This window comes from Polypterus senegalus, chromosome 15, assembly GCF_016835505.1.
Source record: "Polypterus senegalus isolate Bchr_013 chromosome 15, ASM1683550v1, whole genome shotgun sequence".
Lineage (NCBI taxonomy): Eukaryota > Metazoa > Chordata > Cladistia > Polypteriformes > Polypteridae > Polypterus > Polypterus senegalus.
This window is the reverse complement of record NC_053168.1, coordinates 131,193,276-131,215,753: the sequence shown is the minus strand read 5'-3', so window position 1 is coordinate 131,215,753 and position 22,478 is coordinate 131,193,276. Positions and strand designations below refer to the sequence as shown.

General features: G+C 42.7%; 1 protein-coding gene across 2 annotated transcripts in view; it reads right to left on the bottom strand.

Annotated features, from left to right (window-relative positions):
- Positions 1 to 21,133, bottom strand: part of LOC120515857 (beta-Ala-His dipeptidase-like) — a 60,065-nt gene extending 38,932 nt beyond the window's left edge. Inside the window, exons 1-4 of one of the 2 annotated variants that reach the window (XM_039737191.1) lie at positions 21,015 to 21,133; positions 13,245 to 13,355; positions 4,797 to 4,940; positions 3,549 to 3,711 (exon numbers count right to left, since the gene is read on the bottom strand). In XM_039737191.1, the coding sequence (XP_039593125.1) occupies positions 3,549 to 3,711; positions 4,797 to 4,940; positions 13,245 to 13,355; positions 21,015 to 21,026 (430 nt within the window). In that variant the 5' untranslated portion in view covers positions 21,027 to 21,133. Of the gene's footprint in view, positions 1 to 3,548; positions 3,712 to 4,796; positions 4,941 to 13,244; positions 13,356 to 14,756; positions 14,903 to 21,014 lie in introns of those variants that run through there. The other variant, XM_039737192.1, reaches the window with a different exon arrangement.
- Positions 21,134 to 22,478: the final 1,345 nt, after the last annotated feature.

Here is a 22,478-nt window from a genome sequence, read left to right as displayed (position 1 = left end):
GGTTCAAAGACTTTAGCAGAGACATACTCATCAAACTGGTTTAAGACACATCCCCCCAAATCCTGTCATAAAATTACAAAGAGACAGTCGTAAAAGGGGTTCAAACACGAATACCTCTAAATTACATCGGTTTGCCTAAATTATAAATAAAGACATACAAAACATTTATCAAGTTATATGCAAAATCTCACATCACAACACTATGGTATTTAGAATAGTTTGACCATTCTGTGGCCCATTATATTGCTCCAGGTTAATTACAATCACATGCATTAAACTAATAAACAATATGCGGTTAATTTCAGTGTACAGTATTTATAAAGCCGCGTCAGGGATGTGGATCTAAAAAAGAAAGGGAAACCACACTGCAACAAAAATACTGCTTTGACACCGGGTGCCGCCAGTTTGCAAGAACTTGTGTACGCCAGAGTTTTAGCTAGCATGAAAATGTGCGTGGCTTTACGCCAAGTTTAGGTTTTATACACCTCGATTTGAGCGTGGAAACGGGAGTATGCAACATTTTTGTGCGTACGCACCATTTATATACTGCCTGGCCAAAAAAAACTCACCACCTGGATTTAACTAAGCAAATAGGTATGAGCCACCTATTGGATAATTACTGCATGGGTGATTATCTTTCAGCTGGCAACAAGTTATTTAACCCCAACTGGTGCAATGAGTTGCTTCTCATTTATTAAACAACCATGTCGAAAGACACATCTCGTGGTCGTGGAAAAGATGTTAGTCTGTTTCAAAGGGTCAAATCATTGGCATGCATCAAGCAGAGAAAACATCTAAGGAGATTGCAGAAACTACTAAAATTGGGTTAAGAACTGTCTAACGCATTATTAAAAACTGGAAGGATAGTGGGGACCCATTGTCTTCGAGGAAGAAATGTGGACGGAAAAAAATCCTGAATGATCGTGATCGGCGATCACTTAAACGTTTGGTGAAATCAAATCGAAGAAAAACAACAGTAGAACTCAGGTCTATGTTTAATAGTGAAAGTAAGAGCATTTCCACACGCACAATGCAAAGGGAACTCAAGGGATTGGGACTGAACAGCTGTGTAGCCGTAAGAAAACCACTAATCAGTGAGGCAAACCGGAAAAAAAGGCTTCAACTTGCTAGGGAGCATAAAGATTGGACTCTGGAGCAATGGAAGAAGGTCATGTGGTCTGATGAGTCCAGATTATCCCTGTTCCAGAGTGATGGGCGCATCAGGGTAAGAAGAGAGGCAGATGAAGTGAAGCACCCATCATGCCTAGTGCCTACTGTACAAGCCTGTGGGGGCAGTGCTATGATCTGGGGTTGCTGCAGTTGGTCAGGTCTAGAGGTGCAGCAACAGTATGTGCTCCAAGAATGAGGTCAGCTGACTACCTGAATATACTGAATGACCAGGTTATTCCATCAATGGATTTTTTCTTCCCTGATGGCACGGGCATGTTCTAAGATGACAATGCCAGGATTCATCGGGCTCATATTGTGAAAGAGTGGTTCAGGAAGCATGAGACATCATTTTCACACATGGATTGGCCACCACAGAGTCCAGACCTTAACCCCATTGAGAATCTTTGGGATGTGCTGGAGAAGGCTTTGCGCAGCGGTCAGACTCTACCATCATCAGTGTAAGATCTTGGTAAAAATTTAATGCAACACTGGATAGAACTAAATTTTGTGACATTGCAGAAGCTTCTCGAAACAATGCCACAGCGAATGCGTGCCGTAATCAAAGCTAAAGGCGGTCCAACGAAATATTAGTTATCAATCTTATCAATAGCTCCTGATGACCCTGATTCTATTGATTCACTAACAGAATGTCTGACTTGTATCTCAGAATGGATGAATAGTAATTTTCTCAAGTTAAATAAAGAGAAAACTGAAATCTTAGTGATCAGCAATAATGGATATAATGAGGCTATTAGAAATAAACTGGATACATTAGGATTAAAAGTCAAGACGGAGGTAAAAAGCTTAGGGGTGATTGTTGACTGTAATCTGAATTTTAAATCACATATTAATCAGATCATTAGGACAGCATTTTTTCACTTAAGAAACATAAGTAAAGTTAGACCGCTTATATCACTGAAAGATGCTGAGAAATGAGTTCACGCGTTTGTTTTCAGTCGACTAGATTACTGTAACGCACTCCTCTCAGGACCACCCAAAAAAGATATAAATCACTTGCAACGAGTGCAGAATGCAGCTGCTAGAATCCTAACTAGGAAAAGAAAATCTGAGCACATTTCTCCAATTTTAATGTCACTACACTTGTTACCTGTGTCATTCAGGATTGACTTTAAAATTCTGCTTATGGTTTATAAAGTCTTAAATAATCTCGCTCCATCTTATATATCGGAATGTCTGACACCTTATATTCCAAATCGTAACCTCAGATCCTCAAATGAGTGTCTCCTTAGAATTCCAAGAACAAAACTTAAAAGAAGTGGTGAGGCGGCCTTCTGCTGCTATGCACCTAAAATCTGGAATAGCTTGCCAATAGGAATTCATCAGGCTGATACAGTAGAGCACTTTAAAACACTGCTGAAAACACATTACTTTAACATGGCCTTTCTATAACTTCATTTTAACTTAATACTGATACTCTGTATGTTCAATTTCCTCAAAATAACTATTCATGTTGGCTCTAAAATCCGTACTGACCCCTACTCTCTTTTCTGTTTCTTTTTCCGGTTTCTTTGTTGTGGTGACCTGCTCCACCTCCACCTACGCAAAGCTTCATGATGCTCCAACAATGATGGACGGATTAAAAGGCAGAAGTCTACGTGACCATCATCATCATCAAGCCCTTCCGCGTGAACCCTAAATCCAAAGAGGACTGTTTCATTTATGTTAGGTAGAATGCCCAGAGGGGACTGGGCAGTCTCATGGTCTGGAATCCCTACAGATTTTATTTTTTCTCCAGCCGTCTGGAGTTTTTTTGTTTTTTCTGTCCCCCCTGGCCATTGAACCTTACTCTTATTCGATGTTAATTAATGTTGATTTATTTTGTTTTATAATTGTGTCTTTCATTTTTCTATTCTTTAATATGTAAAGCACTTTGAGCTACTGTTTGTATGAAAATGTGCTATAGAAATAAATGTTGTTGTTGTTGTTGTTGTTATTAGCATGTGACCTTTTTTTTTGGTGGCGACTTCTTTTTTGGCCAGGCAGTGTACATGAGGTCCCAGCACTTTTCGGGTACTCACCCTGTATTCATTCACCTGTCCACAATGGCTAGTTTTAAGCCACCTTAACCCTAACCTAACTTGCTCGTTTTTAAGACATGGGAAGAAACTGGAAACTCCTGAGAAGCTCCGCAAGGTGACAGGTAAAATGTGCCAACTCCACACACATGCTAGAAGAAGCTGGGAATCAAATCCTAATTTCTGGAGCTACGTACTACAAGCGGTGTGAATCACTGTATCACCATGAAACATACATTTTAAATTAGTCAGGTTTTTATACACATTGTAACTGCTCATACGATAGCTACTATTTTAATGTTTTTGCTTTGTAAGTTCAAATACTGTGAACAAAACACCAACCGTTGATTTCTGTTAAGACATAAGGCTCTGTCAGCCAGCCATCCTCCTTCTTAGCTGGCTGCACATCCACATGGCCATAAATGCATAAAGTAGGCTTATTTGCGTCTTTTGGAAGCTCAGCTAAGATGACCGGGGGTAGCTGGAGTATCTCTCCATCTGGCATCTGTTAAAGAAAAGCAAGTCATATAACTTATAGTGAGTTTTCAACTGTTTGAATAGTCAATAGCTGAAGACTTACCTAAAAGAGAAAGGGGTGTTGTACCATGTTAGCCATTATGAATGTAGAGAAAAGCCAAGCAAAATGACACCTTTTATCGGCTAACTACAAAGATTACAATATGCAAGCTTTCGAGGCAACTCAGGCCCCTTCTTCAGGCGAGATGTAATCATTACATATTGCCTGAAGAAGAGGCTTGAGTTGCCTCGAAAGCTTGCATATTGTAATTTTTTTAGTTAGCTGATAAAAGGTGTCATTTTGCTTGGCTTTTCTCTAAAAGAGAAAAAAAGTCTTGGGGTCGGAGATGCCACATACGGCCTCCACTCTAACGTGTCAAGTGTTTGGATTTATTCTACCAAACTCATTCTCCAGCTGTCATTTTGGATTGTGCCCTCGATCTGATGGCGCACTGCATTATTAGATGTATCCCTAATGGAAGCACTGCCATTCCATTGGAGGGCACAGTCATTTACGTACTCACGCATATAGGGACAATTTAAAGATGTTAAATAGTGTACAACACATGCCTTTGGGATGTGGGAAAAAAACGATTGTTTCCAGAGAAAAGCCCACATTGATAATGAGAGAACATGCAAATTCCATAAAGGCAGTGCCTAGGCTAGAAATCAAACTTGGCACTCCAAGTTGTGAAGCGCAAGTGCTAAGCAGAACACCACCATGCCACTCAATATTTGATTTATATATCCCCTTAATGCACTGCATTTTTATTCATGTTGGATTTTTCCATTCAGAGAGGGGATTTTCATTTATGTCAGCTGATGGTTTTATCTGCAGCCACTGCCTCGTTAAAAAAATCCAGTCAAGATAAAAAAAATATTTACACATTTTTCAAAAAATAAATTATATATAATAAAGATATTTGTATTTTAAAAATGAACCTTACTTATATATGTTTTGTTTTAAGTCTGAGCTAAGAAATTCAAGTAAGTGTCACTTTGATCCCACATTTGACATCTTTACTTCCGTGTTTGTCATTTTAACTCGTGTTAACCAGACAGGAATTTCAATACCTGTTGACTTCCAACATCAGCCAGCTCAACATCACCTCCCAGTGATCGGATCTTTTCTGCTGTCACGTTCACCATCTGCATTACTTCACCAAACAGGGCAGACCTGCTTGAGTCGCTTTGTATTGCCACCCATTCCTTCAGAGTCTGCAAGAAACAATAAAGCGATTGGCTGTACCGATGTGCATTAACTCTACGGAGCTTCATTCGAACTGTCTTCTCTCCTGCAACATCAAAAAATCTTTATCTGACTATATCTCAGTTCCCTCCTCCACCTTCTTACATACACTCACCTAAAGGATTATTAGGACCACCATACTAATACGGTGTTTGACCCCCTTTCGCCTTCAGAACTGCCTTAATTCTACGTGCCGTTGATTCAACAAGGTGCTGAAAGCATTCTTTAGAAATGTTGGCCCATATTGATAGGATAGCATCTTGCAGTTGATGGAGATTTGTGGGATGCACATCCAGGGCACGAAGCTCCCGTTCCACCACATCCCAAAGATGCTCTATTGGGTTGAGATCTGGTGACTGTGGGGGCCATTTTAGTACAGTGAACTCATTGTCATGTTCAAGAAACCAATTTGAAATGATTCGAGCTTTGTGACATGGTGCATTATCCTGCTGGAAGTAGCCATCAGAGGATGGGTACATGGTGGTCATGAAGGGATGGACATGGTCAGAAACAATGCTCAGGTAGCCCGTGGCATTTAAACGATGCCCATTTGGCACTAAGGGGCCTAAAGTGTGCCAAGAAAACATCCCCCACACCATTACACCACCACCACCACCAGCCTGCACAGTGGTAACAAGGCATGATGGATCCATGTTCTCATTCTGTTTATGCCAAATTCTGACTCTACCATTTGAATGTCTCAACAGAAATCGAGACTCATCAGACCAGGCAACATTTTTCCAGTCTTCAACTGTCCAATTTTGGTGAGCTCGTGCAAATTGTAGCCTCTTTTTCCTATTTGTAGTGGAGATGAGTGGTACCCGGTGGGGTCTTCTGCTGTTGTAGCCCATCCACCTCAAGGTTGTGCGTGTTTTGGCTTCACAAATGCTTTGCTGCATACCTCGGTTGTAACGAGTGGTTATTTCAGTCAAAGTTGCTCTTCTATCAGCTTGAATCAGTCGGCCCATTCTCCTCTGACCTCTAGCATCAACAAGGCATTTTCGCCCACAGGACTGCCGCATACTGGATGTTTTTCCCTTTTCACACCATTCTTTGTAAACCCTAGAAATGGTTGTGCGTGAAAATCCCAGTAACTGAGCAGATTGTGAAATACTCAGACCGCCCGTCTGGCACCAACAACCATGCCACGCTCAAAATTGCTTAAATTACCTTTCTTTCCCATTCTGACATTCAGTTTGGAGTTCAGGAGATTGTCTTGACCAGGACCACACCCCTAAATGCATTGAAGCAACTGCCATGTGATTGGTTGATTAGATAATTGCATTAATGAGAAATTGAACAGGTGTTCCTAATAATCCTTTAGGTGAGTGTAGTTTGGCTTTGAAAACCAGCAAGTCAACGTTTACTTCAGAATGAAAGCATTGATGAGCCCTAGTGATCTCATCTAAAATATAACAGGTAGGAGCACTAAAGAATACAATTATAGGGTCACTAGGGGGCTTATCCCCTGCTTGCTTCACTCACCAACCCCCCTGGCCTGCGCTACACACCAGCCACTTCACGTCTCTGCCGCTCGTGTTGTGAAGAGGGGGGCTGAACGCACCCCAAGGAGACGCTGTCGCTCCTCCGAAATCCTTAAACGATGATACAATGGGAAACAAATAATAGGTTTTTTTTTTTTACCTCCTCTTTGCTCGATCAGCTGCTGCTGCTGCCATTCCGCATGATCTGCATCTCACGCGGCACTTCAAACATTTAAAAGCCTGTACAGCAGGTGTCCTACTCTTTGTCTTTTATTTCCAGCCCCAGGCATAGTAAAATCTCTTGGCACAAAGTCTCATCTCGCTGGACTTGAGTTCTTGATATTTTTTAGTTATTAATTTAAAAATGGAATAACAATCTGAAAATCTAACAACATCACATTAAAGTTCGAGACAATTCTGAAAAGAATGATACCAAACATATATATTATGGGCTGATTAAAGGGAACACATCACTGATCACTAGCAGTATAATTAAAGAGGATGACTACAGTTGGGTCTATAAGTATTTGGAAACTTACACAATTTTCCTAATTTTGGCTCTGTATGTCACAACAATGGATATGAAATAAAGCAATCAAGTGATTGATGTGTAGACTTTCAGCTTTAATTTAAAGTGTTTACCAAAAATATTGTATGAGTCATTTAGAAATGACAGCCATTTTTCTGCATGCCCCCCCCATTTCCAGGAGCTCAAAAGTATTTGAACAAACATAATCATAAATTTAATGACCACTTTCAATATATATTTAAATATATATTTAAATATCTGGGAGTGCAGCTGAATGACAAATTGGACTGGACTGCCAATACTGATGCTCTATGTAAGAAAGGTCAGAGCCGACTATACTTTCTGAGAAGGTTGAAATCCTTCAACATCTGCAGTACGATGCTACAGATGTTCTACCAGATGGTTGTGGCGAGCGCCCTCTTCTACGCGGTGGTGTGCTGGGGTGGCAGCATTAAGATGAAAGACGATAAACGCCTGGACAAACTTGTTAAGAAGGCAGGCTCTATTGTAGGATTAAAGTTGGACAGTTTAACATCTGTGGCAGAGCGACGGGCACTAAGCAAACTCCTGTCAATCATGAAGAATCCACTGCATCCACTTAACAGTGTCATCTCCACACAGAGGAGTAGCTTCAGTGACAGACTTTTGTCACCGTCCTGCTCCACTGACAGACTGAGGAGATCGTTCCTCCCCCACACTATGCGACTCTTCAATTCCACCCGGGGGAGTAAATGCTAACATTAATTTTATTTTAATTTTTTTCATTTTTATTACTATTTAATTTAATATTGTTTATTTGTATCAGTATACTGCTGCTGGATTATGTGAATATCCCCTTGGAATTAATAAAGTATCTATCTATCTATCTATCTATTTGGTTGAAAGTCCTACCCAGTCAAGGACTCCCTGAAGTCTGAACCTGTAGCCTTCTCCAAGTGTTGGGTTTCCACTCTGGTGATGCTTTGCCAGGCCTTTACTGCCACTGTCTTCGGGTGCCACTTGTACCTGACTCTACCTTATCACACAACTCCTGTCTTCCCTAACTGAAAAACCTCAGAATAAATTTTGCCTGATCTGATATAGTAGAAAAAGGGTGGCATGAATATAATGGACTGATGATCTGTTATGTTACTATGCTAAGATTATAAAATTTTAGTAAGATTTTTGGCAAGTGAATAAGACAGGTAATTAACAAAGTAATTTACAGTGACCAAATCTGTGCAATTTCTGATAATAAGATATTTGGGGCATGGCTTTGTTCAATGTACATCTGTTGATTGTCGCTTTATTGAAGTCTACCACTTAAAGGAATGAGTTCATTTGAATGGGAACACGTAATATAAACATCAGTTATGCATCACCGATTGACACTGTAATTAGACAAGGCAGTCTTCTATCAGATCTTTATCTTATCTTTATCTTTAAATTGCATATCTGGTAAACCAAACCCGGGGATGTGCGGAGCCCCCTAGTTTTACAAATAATTCTATAGCCACTGTGTTCATGCCACCAAAGTAATGTATAAACTTTGTCACCAACTGTGCATCTTGACAAAACATGAATATCTGATGATCGCTGCAATTCACAAGATGCAATATTGGGAAGAATAAAGGAATATGTATTATATCTCTCTATTATATAAAAAAATCCTGTGACAAGAAAAGACTTTTTTCAAGAGATTTTTTCAAGTCCCACGAGACAAGACTTTTGCCATGAGATTATTTCAAGTTGCGCCCTCCTCTCAACCATTCTCAAACAAGACCACGGACCACCCAGCTCTCATTCGTGTGAATGCTTTTGTCAGACAGGAAATTAATAATCAGCCCGGAACAAGTGGAATTGAAAACCTAGCAGGTCCAAGCGGGGTCAGAAATAAAAGACAAAGAGTAGATGACAAAGTAGAATGTCGTAAAGAGGTTCAAAACGTTGCCACGATACACATGCAGAGCAGATTAGAGATAATGAAAGTACTAAAATGTGAAAGTCTCAAAAAAATGATAGTAAAGATCACATTAGCGCTAACAAATGGAAATTATTACTTGGTGAAATAACGGAATAGCGAAAAGAGATCGAATATATGGACATATGTGATATGACAGAAGTATGTCAGTATTGTTCGGCTTTAAAGTTTAAGTCGGAGACCTGTAGATCATCTAATTCGTGTTGCCATCAGGAAAATGTAGAGTTGCTTCCCAATGAAGAGGTGTATTGAGAGAATTAAAAGATTTGCTATTTGGTGAAAGCGAAATCCACAAACACTGCAGGCAAAATATCCGAATCTACAATACTCTGTTCATGTTCGCATCATTCAATGCTCAAAACGTAGATTTACACGATTCTAGACTATACGCTATGAGAATCCGTGGTCCTGCAACAATTAAAGTTATGACAAGTTTAATTTCGAAGAAACCACAATTCGGTCAGGTTTACATTTATGAGCACGGAGGAGCGATGCAACATAGAATCGAAAGACTTAAACGATTGGATGTATTAGAAATTCTACAGCCAATAATGGATACAAATCCATACGTCCAAAAGTATCGCACTTTACACAAGATTTATCTGAAAAACAAGGATAAAGAAGTTTTCTTGGATTTTTCTATAAATCCAAAAGATCACGGTCGCATTTATAATAAACCAACATGTGACGAATTGTCAGCAATAATAGTAACGCAACACGAAACATAATTTTATTTCAATTTATTACATTTTACTATTTTTAACTATGGTTAATTACTCGCTGTAATGTACAACACTCTACTGCTATCGCTGTAATGTAAAATAGTTAGGTCTATTATGCATATGTAACAGTTCACATGAAAATAACAATCTGTTTAAATTATACATCCACTTACCCTTATGTGAGCGGCAGAGACGCAAAGTGGCTAGTGCCTGCCCGGGAGTTGGCGCGCAAAGTGAGAAGGGGGCAGAGCCCCTTAGTTCAACATTAAATTAGCGCCCCCCCATCTACCATCATTGGATCTATTTATGAATGTATGTTAGAATGTTCCCAAAAATAATCCAGTGGATGCTCTTCCTATTTCTGCATGGAATTTTTTTAAGGCAGCTGAAGGCTCTGGGTGCAGGTCCACCAGCAGACACTAGAGGGAGTTCTAGCCTCCTGCTCCTATAGTAAGCATATACAGCTCCTCGTCCTTGATGCCAGGGGCTGGCTGGGGTGATCCTTGCAGGAGGTTTAAATTCACACCACATCAGAGAAACTAGTGGGAAATCTGGGACCAAAACTGAAGTGACAACTGGAAGACAGAGTCAAGAGAGATACTGTACTTAACTACAGGTGTGTGAAAAGGGCTGTTTGGTGCTGTGTTGGAGTTGAACAAATACATCATAGACAGGGGTCAAAACCAACATAGGAATCTATGTTGTTTCTATTTGTTTCCCCCTTGGGATTAATAAAATATCTATCTATCTATCTTTCTTGATCACCTACCTTATGATAATCCTGTAACACAGGGATCCCCAACTCCGGTCCTGGAGGACCACAGTGGCTGCAGGTTTGCCTTCTAACCCTTTTCTTAATTAGTGACCTGCTTTTGCTGCTAATTAACATCTTTTGAATTCATTTTAATTGACTTTTTTTTTAAAGATTCGTTCTCCTGAATATCTTCATCGGTCCTCTGAATTGCTTCATTTCTTTCTTTAAATGGCACCCAAACAGAAATGAAATGTGAAGTGAGTGAACCAACAGAAGACCAACTAAGTCAGGGCCTCAGACTCCAACCAAATTCACTCCAACTCCAGTCTTGCCGTTAATCAAATTTTTTTATTGTCAATTCACTATATGTGCAGAACATACAGGAGAATCGAAATACTGTTTCTCTCTCAACTTCATAGTACAATAAAATATAAAAAGTATAAAGTATAACATATAAGATAAATAACATTGGAACTTGTAAAGTAGACCTGTGTACAATGTGCAATAGTCATTAGTGCAAAAGCCAGTAGAAAATGAGAAGGTGCATTCTAGAGTAGCTTATGAGATGTACAAAAAGACAGCAGATGTAATATTGAGTCCTTATATAATACCAGCCGAGGTAGGGTACTTGGTAGATAGTGACTCTTGTTACGGTCCAGGGGCAGGGGCAAGGGGAGAAGGTAGTGGACAGAGTTCAGCATCCTGACAGCTTGGTGGATGAAGCTGTTAGACAGTCTTGTGGAGTGGGCCCGGAGGCTCTGGTACCTTTTCCCTGAGGGGAGGAGGCTAAAAAGGGAGTGAAAGGGGTGGGAGGAGTCACCAGCAATGCTGACGGCTCTATGGGTGAGGCGGGTGTGGAAAATGTCCTTGAGGGAGGGCAGTGGGGGCACCAATGATCTTACTGGCCACATCCACTATGCGTTGCAGGGACTTCCTACAGGAGGCAGTGCAGCTTCCATACCACACAGAGATGCTGGTGAGGATGCTCTCGATTGTGCCCTGGTAGAAAGAGCACGTGATGGGGGGGTGGAACTTGTGCTCTCCTCAGTTTGCGTAGAAAGTAGAGGCGAGTTTGAGATTTCTTGGCCAGTGATGTGGTGTTATCTGACCAGGAGAGGTCCTCTGAGATATGCCTCCCCAGGAACTTGGTGCTACTCACCCTTTCCACATCTACACCATCAATGGTCAGTGGGGGGTGCTGTGAATGACCTCTCCTGAAATCGACCACAATCTCTTTGGTCTTTCCCACGTTCGGGAAGAGCTTGTAGTCTTTACACCGCTGGACCAGTTGGCTCACCTCGTTCCTGTAGTTGGCTTCGTCATCGTTGGTGATGAGGCCGACCACGGTTGTATCGTCCACAAACTTGACAATATGATTGGAACTGTTGGGTCAGTAGGGTGAAGAGCAACGGGCTGAGCACATACCCTTGTGGGGCCCCTGTGCTCAACGTGATGGTCTCTGAGGTGTTACTGCCGACTCGCACATTTTGTGGCCTCCCTGTAAGAAAGTCCAACACCCAGTTGCAGAGAGAGGTCTTGAGTCCCAAATGGCTGAGTTTTTGTTAAAATGTTTTGGGGACCAGAGCAGATCAACTGAGACCTTTATCTTTTTTTATTTTCAGATATTGTATGATGGACACACTTTGCCTCACATTATTGTTTGCCAGCTAATTAAGGAAAAACAAACAATTAAAAGGTCTGAGTCTTCAAGAGCAAGTCAATGAACATTAATTCAAAAGAAGTTAATTAGCAGCAAAAATAGGTCACAAGCTAAGAAAAAGGGTTAGAATGAAAACCTGCAGCCACTGTGGGCCTCCAGGACCGGAGTTGGGGACCCCTGCTGTAACAGATGCTCCATTTCGTAGCTAATGACTTCCTTGGCACTTATGCTGCATGTTGAGGGTTGGCATGATGTGTTCCTTTCTAGCACAATTTCTTTGCTGCTGTTCTTCCACCCACCCATTTTCAAACATGCCTTGTCCTAAATCAGTTTTGTAATGGGGGCTGGAGATTAACCCACCTAGAATGGTTGCAAGGAGGTCACCAGTCCACAGCAGGCCACAATCGCATCTCGAATGTGCACGTACGATCAATTGGTACAGGCCCGGTTCTAGAGGCGAAGCCGCCATCGTGCCACTTAATTTCAGCCGTCCCCTCACCCTATAATACCTTCACTCGTTTAAACACTGAACACTACCAAAATTTTTGATTGATGTACTGCGTAGTTGAGCTGTCACAATTCACGTGTTGTGACCTGCACGTTTTTCTTTGAAGCAAGTTACTGACATCCGACGGGAAAAGACAAGCCACGCGCCAAGCCTGCGTTTTGTTGACGGCGGTCGCCCTCTATGTTTGGTCGCCTTCGTGCATACATGCTTTGCACGACAGGCAGAACCGGGCCTGAATTGGTACAACTGTGGATGACAGTGGCTCTCAAATCAACTGGTGCCTCATTTATGGTTGTTGCCGTGTCTTGTGCCCAGTGTTTTGGGCTTGGGGGCAAGCTATGGCTACATATCAATGGTTCAACAATGAATAACTGGAAAATCCATCCACTATCCAACCCGCTATATCCTAACTACAGGGTCACGGGGACTGGGAAATGATTCGTTCAAAGTATAACAGAAAAAATAATATATTTTTTGTTTGTTAATAATTCAAACGTTTGTTTAATGGGGTGTTTACCTCCAACATGATCCCACCAAGAATGACATTTTTTGACAGAGCATTTTGATTTGTTGTTCAGTAATGGAACAACTTTACACATCCTACACTTGGGGGCACTGTTATCATGAAAAAGAGTAACAAAACAGATGTCACTTACCTGCACAAAGGTATCCTGATTTTTGTCGATATAATTAAAAAGCAACTCTGTGTCAGATGTAGGCGCCTGTGTCGTCATTTGTAGTACAAGTGCACATATGATGAGGGTGAACTGGGAAAGGAAAATAAATAAATAAATAAATATATATATATATATATATATATATATATATATATATATATATATATATATATATATATATATATATATATATATATAGTTAAACTGAAAACTTTACACATAACTCTTTTTGTTCACCCTGCCATCTTTTAACCCAGGTTCTATTGGGTAAGGATAAAGAATTCAGCCTTAGATGGGACACCAGTAACTCACATACCTCCCTTGCTCACACTTCTTCTTCTTTCGGCTGCTCCCATTAGGGGTTGCCACAGCGGATCATCTTCTTCCATATCTTCCTGTTCTCTTCATCTTGTTCTGTTACACCCATCACCTACATGTCCTCTCTCACCACATCCATTAGGCTTTCCTCTTCTCCTCTAGACTGGCAGCTCTATCCTTAGTATCCTTCTCCCAATATACTCAGCATCTCTCCTCTGCACATGTCCAAACCAACGCAATCTCGCCTCTCTGACTTTGTCACCAAACCATCCCACCTGAGCTGACCCTCTAATATGCTCGTTGCCAATCAGGTCCATCCTCGTTACACCCAATGCAAATCTTAACATCTTTAACTCTGCCACCTCCAGCTCTGTCTCCTGCTTTCTGGTCAGTGCCACCGTCTCCAGCCCAAATAACATAGCTGGTCTCATCCACTGGCTTAATTAGATTAGATTAGATTCAGTTTTTCAACACTGGGATGTCTCATCTTGCATCATGCTGGGAGTAAGGATGTATCAGTGTGCTGAATACTCTGAAATATTTAATCTCCGTCAGTGCTGTGTACAGTATGTGCAGGTGCCCAGGTGTGTGCGAGCGAGTGCCTGTGCAAAACTTAAACTTGCGCTGTCAAAAGTCCTTACGATCACGTGGGTGAAAGACGCTCTACTGTGACTTAGTGGAGAAAGTCGCGTGGTCTTCAACTGCGGCAAAACTCAAAAGGTGGAGCCAACCCGGACCTCGTGGCAATGCCAAGCCTCCCCACGGTCGCCAAAAGCGTCATTCATTGGCCTGGTGCAAAGCGCCATTAGGCTGTTTTTCGGCTGTCACTGGGCTGGAAATATTTCCAGGGCCTGTCATCCCTGTTAAGATGTCGTGAAGGTCACACCAATCGAAGCGACAGCCAGCCAGGTGAGAAATGCGCATTTTGCCATCGCCAGGCGCAGCTGGAGCGAGCTACTCGCCGATCTGCTATGCCAGCCACTTTCATTCGCGTCCGCGCCTTCCACATGACAGTATCTCGGACTCGGGGACACGCCCATATAAACTCACACACACATACATTCCAAAATGCGCAGAAACACGGAATGGCAGCGCGTAAACGGGCTGATGGCACTGCATGTCATAATAGGCACTCAGGTTAAAAAATAAAAACTCGTAAGAGGACGTACTTACTCTTGGAACGTCTAGTGTGGCCGACGCCTATGCCTCTGGCTCCAAACGGCGCACGTGACGTCCTTCCCAATTGTAGTTTTGCCGTAATCGACGTCGTTGTCTTCTCGAGTTTTGACGTTTAGGCGGCTGCACGTACCCTTTGAAAATAGCACAAAAACCTGCACACCGCCAAATCAAAACTTATCCCAGCACGATCTTGCAAAAATAGCCCAATCTGGCGTGAAAACTGCACATTAGGCAACCCCGGTAACAGGGTGAGTACGAGTGCGGCTTAGTTATTAACCAGGGGGGCAAAGTGACAGGTCAGACCTGTGACGCGCACGGGACTCGCGCTTCTTATGAATAAAAGCGTCCGCAGCCTGCCATTAAATCAAGAGGTCTAAAAGGGGCGTCGACCCTTCAGGGAAACAGCATGGCTAATGACAAGGGGGCACCTCCACGTGGAAGAGGAAATCCTTTGCAGCTTATCTGAAGAGTGCAATAGAATCCACTTAATTTCAGGAAGTCAAAGTAGTAAATATATGTTGTACTACGTGGCAGGCAAAATGTTAAATGTCGTGCTTTAAACTGAACGTTTCAGGACCAATCTAGGACTTAAACTAGCTGAGTTACTTGGCACTGACTGGATGAGAAAGTGGAAAGCTCGAAGGGTATGAAAAATTACAGATTATTTACACTGACTTCTCAGATGATTTTGCACTTAAGGGGAGTATTGATAAAGAGAGATGAGACGGAGGAGAAGAGTCAGGTGGACAGGTTTGTTTCTTGGTGCAAAGAGAATGGTCTGCATCTTAACATCAGCAAAACCAAGAAACTGCTTATTGACTTTCATCACACCGAAGAGCCAGTCAGTACTCGGAATGGATGTAAGAGGTGGTCCACTCCTACAAGTACTTGGGGATCAACATTAATAACACATTGGACTGGTCTTGGAACACAGAGGAACTAAAGAAGAAAGGTCAGAGCAGACTCTTCTTCCCTAGGAGACTTCACTCCTTTAATGTGGAACTTAACATCCTTCACATCTTCTACAAGTCTGTGATGACCAGTGCAGTGCGTTTTTCTACACCGTGGTGTGTTGGGCTGGTAACATGAATTCAAGAGGAGTCTACTCAAGCTAATTAAAAGGGCAGGTTTGGTTATAGGACACACTCTGAACCTCCAGGAGGTAGTGGCAAAGGAGAGAATTAAAGCAAAACTGAGTGCCATTATGAACAAGGCTGCACGTCTTCCCTCTGACACAGCAACACGGAGGAGTTTCAGATAACGAATCATTCAGTAGAAGTGTGTCAAGAAATGCTACGGGGGCTCCTTCATACGAACAGCAATGCATCTGCATAATGCCTCACTGTGACAGTGACAGCCAAGTCAGAACTTTTCGTTCTTTTGAATTTTTCTTGCTTTATATCAATGTCATTGTCTGTTCAGACCAAAGTGTGTGAATATTTATTTTACTTACTTGTCTACCTATTTATGTATTTATTTATTCAAATAGCTTCTGTAAAAAGCCAAATTTATCTGTCTATCTATCTATCTATCTATCTATCTATCGAATATTGAGTTGGGCCTCCTTTTGCTTTCAGAACAGCCTCTATTTTTTCATGGCATGGATTCAACAAGATATTGAAAGCATTCAGTATCCTGCGAACTATACTAAAATTTCTATCTATCTATCTATCTATCTATCTACAGTGCCTTTCATCTATCTATCTATCTATCTATCTATCTATAATATAGTGCTTCTCTTTATCTATCTATCTATAATATAGTGCTTTTCTTTATCTATCTATCTATCTATCTATCTGTATTGTCACACACATTCAGGTAGGAGTCAACCAAAGGGCCTGAAAAATGGCAATTCCACGTTCAACTAGGGGGCGGCGGGGTGCACTGACTGTCTTTCTTGATTCCTTGCAAGACCATTCTCGGGAAATCCCACAAGGCTCCAGCGTCTGGCTCAGGCAGGTCTGATGACATCACTTCTTACACTGGCCCTAAAAGCTGTCATTTTGTCTATATGCAACAGTTCTGTTTTGGACTCCGTCTTCTGAACAACTCACAATCTCTAACTACCTTTTTGCAGCCAAGGCATATTATATGGATGGCTGCCCCAAACCTTTATGATGTCTGTTTGTCGTTCTTCTGATAATATATAATTAATATTGTTTTTATAAGTATGCTGCTGCTGGATTATGTGAATTTCCCCTTGGGGATTAATAAAGTATCTATCTATCTATCTATGTATCTATCATGTACAGTAGTGTAATTCACATCTATCCATAGGACACTTTAACGTCCTGCGAGACAAGGCAGTGAGATATATGGACAGCTGCTCTACAGGCTTTTAAATGTTTGATGCACAGCGCGACAAGCAGAACACGCAGCTCACCAGCAGCAGGACCGCAGCTGATCCGTCTGCACCTCCTTAGTGTGCGTTCAGCCCCGTCCTCCCTTCACAACGTGAGCAGCAGAGATGCGATTTGGCTGGCGCGTATTACGCCTGGGATTTGGCAAGCGAAGTGACCATTTTCCTCCTATTATATACTGGTATATATATATATATATATATATATATATATATATATATATATATATATATATATATATATATATATATGTGTGTGTGTGCATATGTATTATTTTTCCTTCTTGGGCTAACAGAGCCCCCAGATTGCAATAATTCATTCCAGGGACAATATTGCCCCATCTAGGTAAGCTTGGAACCATCTCAAAAATAATGAGGGAAATACTTGATTAAAACCAAAGTTAAATATAATGGGTGGGAATCAAGCCTGATTTGGGATGAAGAGCCCACATCTCAGGCATTCCGCACAAGGCAGGCACCAGATTCTAGACAGAATGCCATTCTATCAGCAAACGCAAGTCAAACAAGCAGACCCAACATAAAGCATACCCCAGTCCGACTGGACCAGGTTCTAAGCATTCGGGGGCCGAGTCACTAACTGCTTGGTGCCAGTGTCTCTTAAGTGGTAATCGGTTCATTATTATCTTATGTGGTGCTTCTTTGTATGCTTCAGTATAATCAAAGACATCACAGGAATGGAACAGCAAAAGCAGAGCACTGAGGTTCAGCATTTGGCCGCTTTTCACCCCAACTCAGGTAACCCAAGCAGTCTATTCAGATCAAACTGTATACTACAGAATAGCTTTAACACATTAACTTAATCCGAGTAGTTCACAATCCTATCCACCCATCCACATACTGCCTGAATCACCGAGAGCTGGAATGTAATCTGTCAGCACAGGGTACAAAGCTCTACTGTATCTGCTACAGTATGTATTGTAACACAGTCCTGTTCACTCATGGTATTATTTGTGGCTAATTTAGAATCAGCTAATACTGCCTAATAGAAAACCCAAATGAACACACAGGCTCCATACGGCCAGTGTCCGACCTAATCTGTGTGCCCAGAGCCGTGAGCAGCAGTACTAATCTTTGTGACATACACATCTATACATTCATTACCTGTGATGTAGTGATTAAGGCTTTGGATCTCAAACCCTGAGGTTGTGGGTTCAAATCCCACCACTGACACCAGTGTGCGACCCTGAGCAAGTCACTTGACCTGCCTGGGCTCCAACTGGAAAACCAAAAGAAGTGGAACCAATGGTATCATAAATGTTGTAAGTCATCTCTCTGTATATAAAATCCAACATGTGTCTGTCTGTCTGTCCGCTTTTCACGAGAGAACTACTTCACAGATTTAGATCGGGTTTTTTTTCTATAATTTGCTTGAAAATTCTGATTGATTTTGCAACTTCTCTCATCGCACTAAGTATCACAGTTCACTTGAGGTACTGATTTATTCACACTAACCCAAGAGAGACAGGCAGTGGGACCTCAGGAGTGGGGAGCCGGGCGGGACCCTCCTCACTCACTCGCCAGCCTCCGCTGGAGTCGCTCAGACTCTCGCCACATATTGAAGTGTACCCTGCCTCTGCTTAGCTAGTGATACCTGTTTATTCAGCAGACATTATCATCTAGAGATTGTTAAAGAATAACGTTTGTCATTTTTGAGAGAGAGATCAGAGCTACGTGTGTTTTAGAGGGTAGCTGCTCATTGACGGAGATATCACGGCCGTCAGAGCTAAACGCGATCACATACAGTGCCAACGTTCGACTTTGGAGCGTACCAGCCTTCTGCTTGGCCAGAGATACCTTCCCACCTTTTTACATTTTTGGCAAAGAGATCACAGCTACATTCTCACCTTTGATAGCAAAAACCCAAAATCGTACATCAAGTGGCCCTCGGATACGAAAGCCATCAATATAAGTTCTTCTCAATACATATTCTTCTCAATTCTCAGTTCATATTATTACATTTTTTTGTATTGATTTTTAAAGTTTGTCCTTTTTCACTACTATGCGGGTGGAGCCACAGGGAACAGCTAGTCTTCCATCCCATCAGCATTGGGAACGAGGCAGAAACTAACAGAAGGCAAATTGTCAGTCCATCAGTCCTCAGAAATACCTGCAAGCACCCAACCTGCATATTTAATGGTGTGGCGGACGACTGAGGATCGTACCCAGCCAGGGCACCTTAAAAAGGACCGGGAGAGGGACAATACCTCCCTTGGACCACGAGAGGGCAGCTACCCTCTGTCTGCATTGGGGCCCAGAAGCTCAACCCTGTTGGGCTATGTGGCCACCACCAGGGGGCGCCCAGAGGATTATAGAGCCTTGAGTTGCAACACTTCTGCCACACTGGAAGCTGCCGGAAGAGATTGGGTGTTCATGCGGCACGTCTGCCACACCAGGAAGTGCCACCGGAAGATCATTACGAAGCACCAGGAGCACTTCCGGGGCGTTATAAAAGGATGAGCCGGAGTCGGGAGCTTGTGACTGGAGGAGTGGAGACGGCAGAAGGTAAAGAAGAGAAGTAAAAAGGGACTGAGTATTGTGCCGATTTATGCATGGTGTGCTATAAATAAGGAGGAACATAATAAACGTGTGTGCGTTTTGGACATCGTGTGTCCTTGGTGTCTGTCTGTAGCCATGCTGGTCTTTTACAATGGGTATGGGAAGAAACCAGAAGACCGGGACAATCTTCACAGGGAGAACACGAAAACTCCACACTAACTGTAACCGAGTATTGTAGAGCAGGAAGAGCCAGCAGCACAAATCAGTGGCCATACCTTTATATACAGGGGTGGGCAAAAGCGGGTTTACCGTTGCAGGTTATGATTGCTACACTTTAACAATAAGAAGAACAAGACATTCATCCATTATCCAACCTGCTATATCTTAACTACAGGGTCACGGGGGTCTGCTGGAGCCAATCCCAGCCAACACAGGAACAAACCCCAGGCAGGGTGCCAGTCCACACACACCAAGCACACACAAGGGACAATATAGGACCACCAATGCACCTAACCTGCACGTCTTTGGACTGTGGGAGGAAACCCATGCAGACACGGGGAGAACATGCAAACTCCACGCAGGGAGAACCTGGGAAGTGAACCCAGGTCTCCTAACTGCGAGGCAGCCGTGCTACCTACTGTGCCACCGTGCTGCCCACACACAAAATTAGATTGTTAATTATGATTTCTTTCATGTTGGGTTTCAAACAGTTATGTTTTTCCATCCATCCATTATCGAACCCGCAATATCCTAACACAGAGTCACGGGGGTATGATGGAGCCAATCCCAGCCAACACAGGGCGCAAGTCAGGAAACAAACCCCGGGCAGGGTGCCAGCCCACTGCAGGGCACACACACACACACACACACACACTAGGGACAAGTTAGGATCGCCAATGCACCTAACCTGCATGTCTATGGACTGTGGGAGGAAACCGGAGCAGACACGGGGAGAACATGCAAACTCCACGCAGGGAGGACCCGGGAAGCAAACCCAGCTTTCCTAACTGTGAGGCAGCGGCACTACCCACTGAGCCACTGTGCCACCCCCAAGAAGAAGACAAATAAATAATAAATAATAAGACAAGAATAAACTCTGTGTTTTGTGTACTCACCACTGTAACCCTACGTTTGCCCAGCCCTGCATATGCCATGTAATTTGAAATGCTAATTCAATTAACTGTCTACTCTACATTTCTCACTGGTCAATAGTCTTTCAGCATTTTATACAGAAGGCCCGTTCTGTCTGGACAAAGAGCACTTTGGTTTGTTTGTGTTTACTTACTGTCTGCTATTTCCGTGTATGAAAGAGTTTTTTGCAACCCAATAACGTCCTAAAGCTGCACTTTTATTTTTGCCATTTTCCTCACCCTTACCATGATTTTCATGTTGCAGACGCCTTTGGGATTTCCGCTAGCTCTCCTCACTCTCTCCGCTTGTTTCCACAAAGATTTCTTCTTCTCTCGTCCTGCTTTGCTTTCTCTCTTCCCCTCTTAGCTCCTTTAAATAAACAGGAAGGTGGGCTGTTTCGGGGGGCGGTGGTGGCGGTGGGTGGTGGTTGTCCTCGAGTAGGTGGACCCACAACAGAGTTCAATGGTTTCCATATTGTACACAGAGAACAGTAAATATGAATCAGAAGAGGGAGACACAGTTTACACTCTCAGGTAACGTTCCACAAGATGCAAAGGTCCAATTTGAAAGTAAAGATGGTGCACAGTTCCTAAAATGAAACCTTCGATGTAAGTGGAAGAATAGTATAGATTGACTTTACACATTATAAATAAATATTGTAGATGCCACATGGGCAAGTCACGCAGAAGAGGGGATGGTTTCTTACCCAGATGCAAGGCTCCTAACAGGTAGATAGGAGGAGAAGGGGATCAGGAAGGATCAGAATGGATGGATTGACAGCCCACTGGAAAAGAAACACATCGTTGGGGGCTTTTTACTCCCCCACCACGCTAGATATCAGGCGCAGCAGGAAGACAAGCTCCCTGCTCTAATAGACTTTCATGTGACCCATAAGTGCTTCCATCGGGCAGTGGTCCTGGCACGGGAAGTACTCCTGGGTCTTTAATAAAAGGGACCGCACTCCTTTATTCAGGCGCGTCAGAGCTGGGAGGATGGAAGACAACACTCAACCGGAGGAGGGCACTGTGGTACCATCCATCCATCCATTCTCCAACCCGCTATATCCTAACTACAGGTTCATGGGGCTCTACTGGAGCCAATCCCAGCCAACACAAGGAGCAAGGCAGGAAACAAACCCCCGGCAGGGCACACACACGTCCATAATATAGGACCATCAATGCACCTAACCTGCAGGTCTTTGGACTGTGGGAGGAAACCCACTCAGACACGGGGAGAACATGCAAACTCCACACAGGGAGGATCCAGGGAGTGAACCCACAGGTCTCCTATCTGCGCGCCAGCAGTGCTACCCACTGCGCCACTGTGCCGCCCGCAGTGTGGTACACTCAAAAAAAAAAAAAGTTCATTCTGGAACCTTCATGTGCATGGTTATTAGAATAACCATTTTAACAGCTTAATTTTAAAGAATATTCATTTAAATCGAGGACTCTTTGCGTGTCTGGGGGGATGCATCCCCTAAATTCACGATGATTTTCTATGTGTATTCTCACGGTTTCTTCGTGTATCCTAAAGAGGTGCAAGGATTATATGGCGGCTTTAAATTTACGTGCCAGTGTACCCTAGTGAACTGGACACTGCCCGGCGTTACTTCCTGCCGTGCCCCCATAAATGATGTTCTACATCCCCATGACTTGTATTGGCACAGAAGGGCATGTGTGGTTAATTTAAGAGATTGTTTTTCTGCTTTT